At 39.3% G+C, this 13,234-nt stretch overlaps 2 protein-coding genes across 2 annotated transcripts in view; both read right to left on the minus strand.

The window, feature by feature from the left end:
• Positions 1–4,522, minus strand: part of LOC113465657 (ATP-binding cassette sub-family F member 1-like) — a 31,647-nt gene extending 27,125 nt beyond the window's left edge. Inside the window, exon 1 of the mRNA XM_026820357.1 lies at positions 4,017–4,522. The gene's annotated coding sequence lies outside the window, so the exon portion shown is untranslated. The remainder of the gene's footprint in view (positions 1–4,016) is intronic.
• Positions 19–13,234, minus strand: part of LOC103504937 (coatomer subunit alpha-like) — a gene marked incomplete in the record, with an annotated part of 35,019 nt that continues 21,803 nt past the window's right edge. Inside the window, 8 exon segments of the mRNA XM_026820358.1 lie at positions 19–284; positions 663–827; positions 1,315–1,366; positions 2,085–2,150; positions 2,275–2,287; positions 4,531–4,581; positions 4,754–4,944; positions 5,806–6,026. Of these exon segments, the coding sequence (XP_026676159.1) occupies positions 19–284; positions 663–827; positions 1,315–1,366; positions 2,085–2,150; positions 2,275–2,287; positions 4,531–4,581; positions 4,754–4,944; positions 5,806–6,026 (1,025 nt within the window).

Genomic DNA, 13,234 nt, shown 5'->3' on the forward strand with positions numbered 1-13,234 from the left:
TTTTACAAAAGGAAATCTCTATTTCTCTGTTCTCTCACCTTCAAAGAAGCTCTTGGACACAGTCAGCAGGGGCCAGTTGGTTTCAGCCTCGGCTACAGGGGCCGGTGGTCGCAACAGTTGAGCCTCGGGATGTACGGTCGGTAGGGTGGCGTTCGGGTCCGCAGTTCGCAGGTTCGATTCGAGCTCGGCCGCCTCTTCGGAGAGTCCGTGAGTAGCGGCGGTCAAATAGGCCAGGGAGGTTTGGCCGCATGACTTGAGGATCTTGATACGCTCGCCTACTTCACCTGGAATAATGAAACCGATTCGATCATTTCTCATCTACCGACCGAAGTGAAGTCTACATATTTTTTATTGTTGTATTTATAATTGTAAGTCTGGCTGGGGGACAATAAACAGGGACTAGACCAGCTTAGTCTGGCTGGGGGACTTTAAAGGGAGGTATACCAGCCTGAATTTCCTTTGCTAAAGAAATAGCAAAGGTTGAGCGCGATGGGCATCCACTCGTAAAATTTGTAGCCAAAACCAAATGTCAGCCCAAAGCAATCATCCTAGTTAGGGCTGATTGAGATGCTGACGAAAAACGCCGACCCCGTCTGTACACGTAAAAAGGCGAAGAAGAAAGAAAAATAGTGTAAAAAGAAGAAACCTCTCCCCTGTCTTACCCAATAACAAAGCAGCTTGGTATTGACCACTAATATCACGTCGGATCTCAGCAATCTTCATCATCTTCTTCAACTTCTCCAGATTGCCAGTGATCAGATACAGGAAGGCCAACTTGTCGAAGTTCTTCGTACGTTGGTAGCACATCTCCACAATCTGATGATTACCTGGAATAGTAGAGAATAGACTCTTGAGTGAAAGGTAACCACTAGGCGAGGTTAACCCCAGAAGCTACATTCGTAGAAGCTTAACCCGTCCTTTAGGACTGTTTGCCTATACACCTAAGCCTTGGCTTTTTGTGTACGGAAAGGCTTTATCTACCACCTGGCCCTTAGAGCTCTAATTCTATTATAAGTGGTCAAATTCTAAAATGAAGGAGAACATTCTTTGCCTCCTCTGGGACTGAACTCACGCCCTCCTGTTTACCTGGCGAGTGTCCTCACCACTACACCACCGAGGCAGGAAGGAGGTGGTTGAAATCCTTGAAGGGTGGAATAAGTTAGAAGAGCTGTATCTAACGAAATTATCCTAGCGTTCGTTAGATCCGTAGAAGCTTAACCAATCCTTTAGAGCCGTTTGCACCCACACCTAAATCTCGGAGTGGGCTTTTTGTGTTCGGGCTATTTCTATTTTTCTACCTCTAGCGTTAGTTACCTTGCATGAGAGCCGCATGTCCCAGTCTCTCCCACACACTCTTGTCTTCCAGCTCTCAATCAATTATTTTAAATATTTCTAACAAGCTAAACTTTTAGGGGTGTTTTTGGTCTATTTCAGAGTGTTTGTACTACATACTTAAGACAAATAAACAATAAATCCTTATCCAAGATGGTCTTTTTAAAACCACCACCTAAACCTTACAAGACTAGAATTCAATCATTTTACTATATGAGTTATCTCTCCTTGACTTCTAGTGAACTGTTAAAAGTTGTACTGAAATACTGAATGTCCCTACTCATGTTTGAAAGACATTATTTAAGAAAACAGAATCTTAGTTCAGCTTGTTTGCTTTCACCCTGTAGGCACTCTACCATGTTCTACTTTCTAAAATATTCATAAATTCTGACAGGTCAATAACACAATTCATACAAGAGAGATAAATCCTGTTCTGAATTTTTGAGATGTAAACAGATGAGAGGAATATATGTTCATTAAAACCTCTTCAGAAATCTAAAGGATAATCCCATATTATGACTACTATTCTGAAACAAGAATAGCTAACGTCTTTAGCCGTTTAGCCCTTCTAATGAAACAGATAGCAGTCTGGCAAAATAGATGGTAGTGGGTAGAAGTTTATCAAAACCTGAATAGATCAGGTACCCTATGATAACATGCAAACTGACAGGGATCATCTTACCTTACAGGTTTATGGGGAGGTTAGAGTTGGCCGTCCATTTCTGAGACGGTGGTAGTCCCACAACAGGCACCTGGTAGATTCCTCCCTCCGTATCTTCCCCTCCCACGCCTTCCCCTACGCCACCGATATCTGGTACCTGGAATAAAGAAATCGGATTAACTTAAACCAAGTTTAAACTCAAACTGCGGCCCGGTCATAAGCGAAGGCAACCACTAGGCGAGGTTAATGCTGGATGCGGTCAAAACCTTCCCCTACGCCACCGATATCTGGTACCTGGAATAAGGGGAACTGGGTTAACTTAAACCAAGTTTAAACTCAAACTGCGGCCCGGTCATAAGCGAAGGCAACCACTAGGCGAGGTTAATGCTGGATGCGGTCAAATGATCAAATAAATAAGGATAAAATTCAATGCTCAAGATGAGATTGAACCGCGCCCTTCTGTTTACCAAGCGAGCGTCTTGAGCCCGCCACTCACGATGAGTTTTATTTTTACCGCATGCGACGATCGCATCAGTCTATCTGATGCGATAGAAATAGAACTCATCGTATGTGGCTACACTACCTATTGAATTGCTACACAGGACTTTTACACAACGATTGATAAACGCAGCCTAAATGTTATAAAGACACAACACAAGGGGGTGTAAATAAGGAAATTTCTCATCTGCGGTCAAATGATCAAATAAATAAGGATAAAATTCAATGCTCAAGATGAGATTGAACCGCGCCCTTCTGTTTACCAAGCGAGCGTCTTGAGCCCGCCACTCACGATGAGTTTTATTTTTACCGCATGCGACGATCGCATCAGTCTATCTGATGCGATAGAAATAGAACTCATCGTATGTGGCTACACTACCTATTGAATTACTACACACACAGGACATCGACCCGTCCCATGATGGAACGATTATGGATTGATTGACAGGACTTTTACACAACGATTGATAAACGCAGCCTAAATGTTATAAAGACACAACACAAGGGGGTGTAAATAAGGAAATTTCTCATCAATGCTCCCTTTGTATTAAGCAGAGAAAAATCTTGAAAATAATAATAAAAACTTGCGTGGTTTACCTCGACAAAATGATCTCCAAAGTCCCATCCACCATGCTCATCCCCTCCCTCTTCCTCTCCATCTGCATGAGTACACTAATAATATTCTGTAAAGTTTACCTCGACCAAATCATCTCCAACGTCCCATCCACCATCCTCATCTCCTCCCTTCCCTATTCCAACTTCCGTCCTAAATAGCTGTCGTGTTTCCCCTCCTTCTCCTGCCTTTAAAACTCCATTATTTCTCACCTGTTCTATGTTACCCCTCCGTTCCCTATTTTTTCCCTCATGTTCCCGAGTTCCCTCTTTACCTAATCCCAGCCCAGCCCATCTTACTTTTTTCCAATCTTCCTTCCCAGATTTTTTTTGAGAAAAACAAAAAGAAATGGGAGAAAAGAAAAGAAATTAGGTATGTTCTCGTACATGGGCTAGATTCGTATGTAGTGATACCTACTCGAAGGACGTAGAGTGATGATGAAGGATTAAGGATAAATGTAGTGACGAAGGATTAAGGATAATGGACTGATAAAGGATTAAGGATAATGTGGTGATAAAGGATTAAGGATAACGGAGTGATGAAGGATTAAGGAAAATCTAGTGGGATGGTACTTTCGAAGTACTGTTATTCATGCTAATAGGTATGTAGTTTGTTTTGTGTAGTTTGTGTTTTGTTAATTGGATTTTATCTTTGATCAACTGTCTTATTAATTAGATTTTATCTTTTATCAATTAAATCTACCTGCCTACATTCTAAGCTTTATTTAAATGAAGAAAGAGATGTAACTTTCCCTTTTTTACAGCTCATTTCTAAATGCAAGTCATTCATTTATGCATATTTGTAGTCTGCTTCACAGGTGTTTAGAGAGTAGGTATGATAGGGTGGGTTGGGGTATTTTGGTAAGTACATTTCGACTATGAAAACTTCGACTACAGGGTGGATAATACGTACATTTCAATTCACACCAGGTGGGTATCTTCTTCCCCATCTCATGTCATAAGAATAAAATCCAGAAATCTTCCATAAAAATAGACAACACTTAAACACACCAATTGTCTCACACTAATTATAATTAATAGGTAATTATTTAAAATTAACTACAGAAAATCTACCAAATTAATAATTACTTGGAATTAATGGCATAAAACTGGATGATAAATTGTTCTCAAAATTAGCTAAATACTGAATAGTAACGAGAACATTAGGTTTGAAAAGGATTCTGAATTAGGTTTACCATAAACGTAGAGACAATAAATAAACAAATAATCAAAAGGACTTTAAATACATTACTCCTCCTTCTTTATCGAAAAAATGTATTAATAAAAAATTAACAAATTAGAAATTTATGTAAAAAAAAAATATCGTCAGCCGAAAAAAACACAACGTACGAAACTTAAGCCACTAGATAACGCAGATACATTCAACAGAAAACTAACAGAACAGTCAATGGACTACGCCATCCTACCACTCTAATCTCATACAGCCCAGTTTGAGGTTTCTCTCGAGTTCTTGCGTACTGATGACCGAACGAAAAGAGATTTAAGTTTTTTAAACATTAAACTCATCTAGCTACTAGGTATTTGTTTTGTGAAAAAAAAAATAATAATAATAATAATAATAAAAAAAAAAAAAAACATGTTGTTAGTACTCGTATGGTTGGGTGGAAGAGCCCCTTAGGAGAATTCTACAGTTCACCCTTATACTTGGGAAGATAGCTCGCACCACAGTACACACATGCCTCGCTCTCACGCCCGTGATAGATGGGGGTGTAGCTGCGCGCGCAGATTTGGAACGGATTGTGTTCGTCGTAGTCGATGGTGTGTTCGTCCGTGGGATTCGCGTTGCAGATCGCCAACAGTTTGCGCGCTTGCGTGGCCACCTGAGGAGAGAGAATAGAATGGAATTAGAATTCAGAATAGAATAGAATGGAAGCAGAATATTTATTTATTTATTTTATTTTTTAAGTTTCCATTTATTGGTTTTTCAGAACAAATCTCTCATCAAAATAAATTGTTAACAAATGGTATACCCATCCGTAAAAGCCGGAGCTTGTGCCACGGATGGGGAGTTCATTAAATATAATTTCAGTTTCATTCTCTTATAGTACCTAGAATATGTTGTTGTAGTAGCGACTAGCGACCCTCTCGATGGTCGGTTCTTCGCACCGGGATGATCTGGAACTTCGCAAGGATCTCCAGCCAAGGACCATTAAACCCACTCGCAGCATCACTGTCACGCATCGGAAGCAGAGTGGGTATCACACTAGGCTTGCACTCCGGAGGTCCCGGGTCGATTCCCGTCGGGATCGGAGTTTTTTCGACTCTGTGTTTGGAGTTCGGAGTGCACTCAGCCTCGTGAGGACAATTGAAGAGCTACTTTAATCGAGTAGCGACCAGTGGCGGCATTACCAGTGTAAAAAGATTGCTGAAAAATGGAAATTGATTGCAAAGGAAGCACTTAGTAATGCTGTGATATCCACAAAAGTTGGGAAAAAGCTCTGCTTTAACACAAATAGTTTGAGAGAAAAAAGAGAACGAAAGAGAGAGCAAGGGAGGGAGAGAAGGTGATCAAGAAGAGAAGTTTACCTCCATACTAGGTCCAAGTTCGAGAAGTCTATGGGCAAAACTGGCCGTAGTCTTGTAATGAAAAAGCTCTGCTTTAACACAAATAATTTGAGAGAAAAAAGAGAACGAAGAGAGAGCAAGGGAGCGAGAGAAGGTGATCAAGAAGAGAAGTTTACCTCCATACTGGGTCCAAGTTCGAGAAGTCTATGGGCAAAACTGGCCGTAGTCTTGTAGTTCTTCAGCTTGAAGAATAAATTGGTAGCGGTCCTCAACGTCAGAATTTGGTGCACAGGTTGCAATTTGCTGTGAGTGAAATAAGCCGCCAGCTCGCAGATTCGAACCTGGGAACTCTCGTTGGATTTGAGTTGTTCTTTCCTGTAGGTTTCCATTTGAAGACCTGCGGGAGAAAGGTGGAGTTGAGTAATAAAGAATAATAACCCTCTTCTTTTTCTTCGCCTTTTCCCGTGTACAGACGGGGTCGGCGTTTTTCGTCAGCCTCTCAATCAGCCCTAACTAGTGTTCTTTCCGGTAGGTTTCCATTTGAAGACCTGCGGTAGAAAGGTGGAGTTGAGTAATAAAGAATAATAATCTTCTTCTTTTTCTTCGCCTTTTCCCGTGTACAGACGGGGTCGGCGTTTTTCGTCAGCCTCTCAATCAGCTCTAAATAGGGTGATTGCTTTGGGCTGACATTTGGTTTTGGCTACAAATTTTACGAGTGAATGCCTTTCGCACTCAACCTTTGCTATTTCTTTAGATGTAAAAGAATGTGCCTTGAAGTGTTGCAAAGCTGTGCCGAGCCGAGCTTATTAGATGCTGGACCTGCATGGTGAGGTTTCCATTTTACTAAGCTCCTAGGAAATTGATTTGATCTTGTTTAACTGTCTCTTATTAAGCAAATTACAGGGTTTATGACATGACTTTTCCAGATTTTCTTTAGATTTTCCATGACTTTTTGGCCGATTTTCAGATTCCATTACTCATACTTTTCCATGTTTTCCTGGTCGCGTATAAACCCTGAATTAGAGTCCACCCTGTATTTCATATGGGTAACAAGTAACAAGTGAATAAATTACTGATTGTGGGATTGTAAAATGTACTTTGTGGTACTCAGGGATCTGTTGGGGTTCAAGAATAAGCGATTATCTAGGGAGAAAAACAGAAAAAAAACACACTCAATGACTTTAATTAAATTCAAATCAATAAGCCACATTTTAGAGGACTCACTGGAATTTGCTAGAAAAATCTGTTGTGACTAACACATGACCTGTGGGGTGATATAATTAGACTGTTATCTGCATAAGTACCAACACAGAAGGTCACTACACAGCAGATTTCATTGCTACAAAATAACAGACCATGGGTTATCCTTTTGTCATGAAAAATATATGATTGTATCAATTTTCAAGTCATTTGGCCCAATAAAATTAGCTCAAGTCCTTTGGCCCAGTAGATTTGCATGAGCTTAACTTATCCCTTGGGGCAGTGGCCCCTACCCCCATAACCTCAGAGTGGGCTTTTTGTGTATCGAAAACAGTGGATCAAGTCATTTGGTCCAGAAACATTGGCTCAATTCAAAAGAGAGATCTCAAAATAGATAAATGCAAAGGCTATTCAAACCCATTCTAATCGGATTTGTTACATATCAAATACATATTGACCAAGTATTTTTAGTTCAGCTGATGCAACTAGGTACATAACAAGAAACAAAGTATATTTATACATAAACACCCAGACACCCACACATCATGTTCAAATCATCGAGACAAAAGTAAACAAACTCAGAAAAAACACCCATTATGGGTAGAGATGTATCTGTCTGCCGCATACTTTGTTCTGTGGGATATGCAATACCCAATAAATTACCTCAGACGGCTCTGACACAAGAGTTGTCTCTCTGTGAAATACACCTCAGCAAAGCGCTAGTCAAATCTTTGCTAAACAATAGGCGAAGGTGCTCGATTGGACTGAGGCAATATGTAGCATACTGAACTGAAGTATGCTTTAAAGATTTTGCATTGGATTGATATGGTTGTTGTAGTAGGAGTAAAATCAGGACTCAGGATCAGGACTACTCTCCTATATTGAAAGGTTCAGGAACTTGGCCCTCTGGACTGTTCTGTCCCACCGGGACTCCCCAGGTCCACGGATGTAGTGTGGTGGTCTAGAATCTAGATATTATGGTCTTGGAGCATCGCTACATGTTGCTTTGAAGCATGCTTCATGCTGCATTGCAGCCTCAGTGTAATATGTAGCGCTTTTACTCGAACAAATATGAACTAGACTGCAAAATAATGCAGAGTAAAGAGTATCTAAGTATCGAAATGGCCAAAGTGCTAGAAACCACTCTCGGTTCAAATGCAACAAATCCCAAGAGATTTCAAGAGACAAATCCTTAGAGGTTTGAAGAGAACTGCGGCCAAGAACCCCCTACAAGCGGTTTGAAGAGAACTCCTCCCATACCCTGACGGTGTTTACTAGGTTGACATTTTCGACTGAATAAATCGATACCGATTTCCCAGGGGATTCTGGGGGACAGCAGTCAATTCCCCCGATACCGAATCAAATTCACAGTTTATTCTAGTTTGAGAAACACTGTCACAAATCCAGTGTTGACAACAGGGACTGGAAAACAATTGGACACTTGACAACTGTTCGAGATAAGTGCTCGTAATAAATCGATACCGATTTCCCAGGGGATTCTGGGGGACAGCAGTCAATTCCCCCGACACCAAACCAATTCCACAGTTTATTCTAGTTTGAGAAACACTGTCACAAAACCAGTGTTGACAACAGGGACTGGAAAACAATTGGACACTTGACAACTGTTCGAGATTTCGGGATATAAGTGCTCGTTGTGTTAACGCTACATTTGTCGTAATTTATTAGATAGCACTGAGCACATTTCACCCAGGTTTGCCCTACTTGTCCGTATCTTTCCTGGGGCCAATTTCACTAAGTACTTCTCAAGTTCTCACTTCGCAGAAAATTCCCTTATTTATTTTATGATGAAGCGGGAACACTTTACGTATATCGGTTAGTATACACAAGTTATATTCACTGTGGTTGAGTGGAAGAGCGTGAAAAAACATTGACATTACTCATATCTATGTCAACCTAAGACAGACTAAGAATATTATGTAGTAAAAATAAAAATAAGTTAAAATAAAGTAAATACTATTCTATTGTTTGTTTTACTGTCTGAAGAATAATAAAACATCACTGTCAGAGCTTTGTGAAGGAAAAACACATAATTATGTCATGTTTGTTAGAATACATACCTATTCAGATGTGCTTGTTCATGTACAATAATGTGCTTGTGTACGTACAATGTGGTACGTACGTACTAAAGGTATGTAAAAAGCTGAGTGCACACTTAGTCGACGGGCCGTCGATCGACGTCGATTCACATCCATACACAATAAATTCACATAGATCGACGGCCGTTGACCATGTGTGGACACACCTTAAGGCAAGTAAATTTTCACCTTTTACACTAGAATTGTGGTCTGACTCTCAGAGGTACAGAGATCTAAGGTGCTACTATTTTTGTGTTTAGAAACTTGGAACTTTCTTGAGATTCAGATCAATGAACGAGATTTAATCTCACAGCTCCATGCATTACTTTATATCATCATCCTACTCAGTCACTTTTTTGGACAACAATAATTTTGAACTGTTTTTGATAATATTATGAGGCTTCAAGTATTGAATGTCTACAGGGTGAATCCAAAAGTATCGACAAAAGTTCAAGGGTATATTCCTGGAACCGAAAATTTGGAACGTTTTACTGTATGGACGCATATTTGGAAACAATCCCTCCCCTTCCTAAAACCAAAAAATATCGGACTTGGGTCGATGGAGCTCGAGAAGGGTACGGCTCGGCCGCTATTCAAGACTTCAGTTTTGAAGAAGTTCAAAAATGTTTATTCTTCTAAAGACTTTAGTTTTCAGCCCAAGCCAATTGTTGTTATTGTTGTTGTAGCGGCGAAGCTGCACCGAGGTTAGTTGATGGGCCCTAGCCAAGATTACTTGGCCCATCCCGAACCGAAGACAACCATCATGAGGACCTGTGCTTTTCCTTTGAAGCATGATAAACTCTTTGTAACCTCCAGATATCCTGGTTGGTTAGGGTTTGGCTGCTCTGTGCCCTATTTATAGTTCAACCAGACCTATTTATATCTATCGGTATCGGTACATAACTTGTATCGACACAATTTATGTCCGTCTCCTGTCGGTGTCCTGGGTAACATTACTGTCCTCCTGTCAGCGCCAGGTCCCTCTAATAAAAATTTACGACTTGGGAGAAAAGAAAAGAAATTAGGTATGTTCTCGTACATGGGCTAGATTCGTATGTAGTGATACCTACTCGAAGGACGTAGCGTGATGATGAAGGATTAAGGATAATGGACTGATAAAGGATTAAGGATAATGTCGTGATAAAGGATTAAGGATAACGGAGTGATGAAGGATTAAGGAAAATCTAGTGGGATGGTACTTTCGAAGTACTCTTATTCATGCTAATAGCTACATATGTAGTTTGTGCGTCAGAAATACTGTCTTATTAATTAGATTTTATCTTTTATCAATTAAATCTTGCCTACATTCTAAGCTTTATTTAAATGAAGAAAGAGATGTAACTTTCCCTTTTTTACAGCTCATTTCTAAATGCAAGTCATTCATTTATGCATATTTGTAGTCTGCTTCACAGGTGTTTAGAGAGTAGGTATGATAGGGTGGGTTGGGGTATTTTGGTAAGTACATTTCGACTATGAAAACTTCGACTACAGGGTGGATAATACGTACATTTCAATTCACACCGGGTGGGTATCTCCTTCCCCATCTCATGTCATAAGAATAAAATCCAGAAATCTTCAATAAAAATAGACAACACTTAAACACATCAATTGTCTCACACTAATTATAATTAATAATTATTTAAAATGAACTACAGAAAAGCTACCAAATTAATAATTATTTAGAATTAATGGCATAAAACTGGATGATAAATTGTTCTCAAAATTAGCTAAATACTGAATAGTAACGAGAACATTAGGTTTGAAAAGGATTCTGAATTAGGTTTACCATAAACGTAGAGACAATAAATAAACAAATAATCAAAAGGACTTTAAATACATTACTCCTCCTTCTTTATCGAAAAAATGTATTAATAAAAAATTAGAAATTTATGTAAAAAAAATATATCGTCAGCCGAAAAAAACACAACGTACGAAACTTAAGCACAAGATAACGCAGATACATTCAACAGAAAACTAACAGAACAGTCAATGGACTACGCCATCCTACCACTCTAATCTCAAACAGCCCGGTTTGAGGTTTCTCTCAAGTTCTTGCGTACTGATGACCGAACGAAAAGAGATTTAAGTTTTTTAAACATTAAACTCATCTAGCTAGTAGGTATTTGTTTTGTGGAAAAAAAACATGTTGTTAGTATGGTTGGGTGCCACTTTAAATAAAGTAAAAAAAAAAAATGCCTTTTCCTATAGCATTTTAAAACGAGACCATGGCAACCAAAATCACTACTGTATAACATTATGATACAATATCTTTGTTTTATTTATTACAAGGAAAAAAATCTTCCCTGCTTGAGATTCAAACCACTAATCTCTAAGTTGTTCACCCACCATGTATGGTTGACTCGTGTGGTATCCCATTTCCCATAGGTAAGAATTTCAATCAAGAGTTGTCAGCGGACATGCAACGTATAATAGCAGTCATAATTGGCAACAATTATACCCAACTCCTACACGACATCACATAAATGAGCAGAATATTAGAATTGACAGCTATGACTACTTCCACCTAGAGATGGCAGTTGTAGAGTTGCAAATGAACAAAGGTGAACAAGAATTGAAAGAAAAAAATCTTCCCTGCTTGAGATTCAAACCACTAATCTCTAAGTTGTTCACCTACCATGTATGGTTGACTTGTGTGGTATCCCATTTCCCATAGGTAAGAATTTCAAACAAGAGTTGCCAGCGGACATGCAACGTATAATAGCAGTCATAATTGGCAACAATTATACCCAACTCCTACACGACATTACATAAAAGAACAGAATATTAGAATTGACAGCTATGACTACTTCCACCTAGAGATGGCAGTTGTAGAGTTGCAAATGAACAAAGGTGAACAAGAATTGACAGCTATGGCCATTTCCACCTAGAGATGACAGTTTGAGAGTTGCAAATGAACAAAGGTGAACAAGAGTAGTTACTTCATTTCAATAGAACTGCCTGAAGTCTGACGTCACACATCTTTGAACTCTTTCATTAGAAAGGAAAATAAAAATTGAATTTTCGACCTTTTACACCTACAGTTATTTTTTCGGAGTTTTGACCTCAGATTTGGATTTTTCACAACTTTTTACATAGGTAGAACTGCCTGAAGTCTGACGTCACACATCTTTGAACTCTTTCATTAGAAAGGAAAATAAAAATTGAATTTTCGACCTTTTACACCTACAGTTATTTTTTCAGAGTTTTGACCTCAGATTTGGATTTTTCACAACTTTTTACATAGGAATCGACCATTTATTAATAATTTTATTTTTACCCATTTGCAACTGCTCCATTGGGATGACATGTCGATATCGTCCAATCACAGGGTATTTTTTTCACTCTACAGAAAGAGCTCGGTCACTCTTCAGATTAGCCAGCCTAGTTTTGGTGCTTTGTAAGCACTAGGTCGCGGATTTGATTCCCTCCGAGGACTTTATCCTCAACAGACAAGATTGATTTTCACAACAGCTGGTTCTCTCCTATCCTGTTCTCCTCGCTTCGATTTCTGAACGATAAGATCTCCGTTCTTGCAGTTCCCTCTATCAAATCAAACTTTTTTTACATGGTTTAATCATAAAAAAAACCTTGAGTCACCACCCTAAGCTAGGTTGGAGCAAATTCTGTTTTGGTACCACTCGGTTCAACGTGGTACGTTTGTCGCCCCCCCCTCGCTTCGATTTCTGAACGATAAGATCTCCGTTCTTGCAGTTCCCTCCATCAAACCAAACTTTTTTTACATGGTTTAATCATAAAAAAAACCTTGAGTCACCACCCTAAGCTAGGTTGGAGCAAATTCTGTTTGGTACCACTCGGTTCAACGTGGTACGTTTGTCGCCCCCTTCATTCTAGTTTCCATACATGGCTGGCTGTCTCTCCTCTGTGAGAAATTTTCAAGGTGGGATCACGTCCATAGGTGTTCTTCGATTATGATTTATTAGATTAAGTAAGTTCTAATTAACAATGTATTTCTAATTTTCCATCATTTATTTCAAGTATTCATTAAACATTAATTTATAATCTCTCCCCCCCTCTTTTTCTCTTCTTCTCTCTCACTTTCTCTCTCTCTTTCTCCCCTCTTTTTCTCTTTCCATAGACAACAATGTGCTCTTGAAATCCATACTGTCAATCGTACAGTGGTACAAGAATAGGGGTATTTTATTTATGTGAAATGGAAATTTTTCCTAATCCAAAATATTCCACTGTGGTCACTTTTTTTATCCCCACCACAGTTGGGGGTACTTTTGAGTTGTAAGGGAGCTACAGGCGAAAGAGTGGGAGGAGGTTTTTTCATCGCGAATGAAAAAAA

This window comes from Diaphorina citri, unplaced genomic scaffold (assembly GCF_000475195.1).
Source record: "Diaphorina citri unplaced genomic scaffold, Diaci psyllid genome assembly version 1.1 scaffold141, whole genome shotgun sequence".
Classification (NCBI taxonomy): domain Eukaryota; kingdom Metazoa; phylum Arthropoda; class Insecta; order Hemiptera; family Psyllidae; genus Diaphorina; species Diaphorina citri.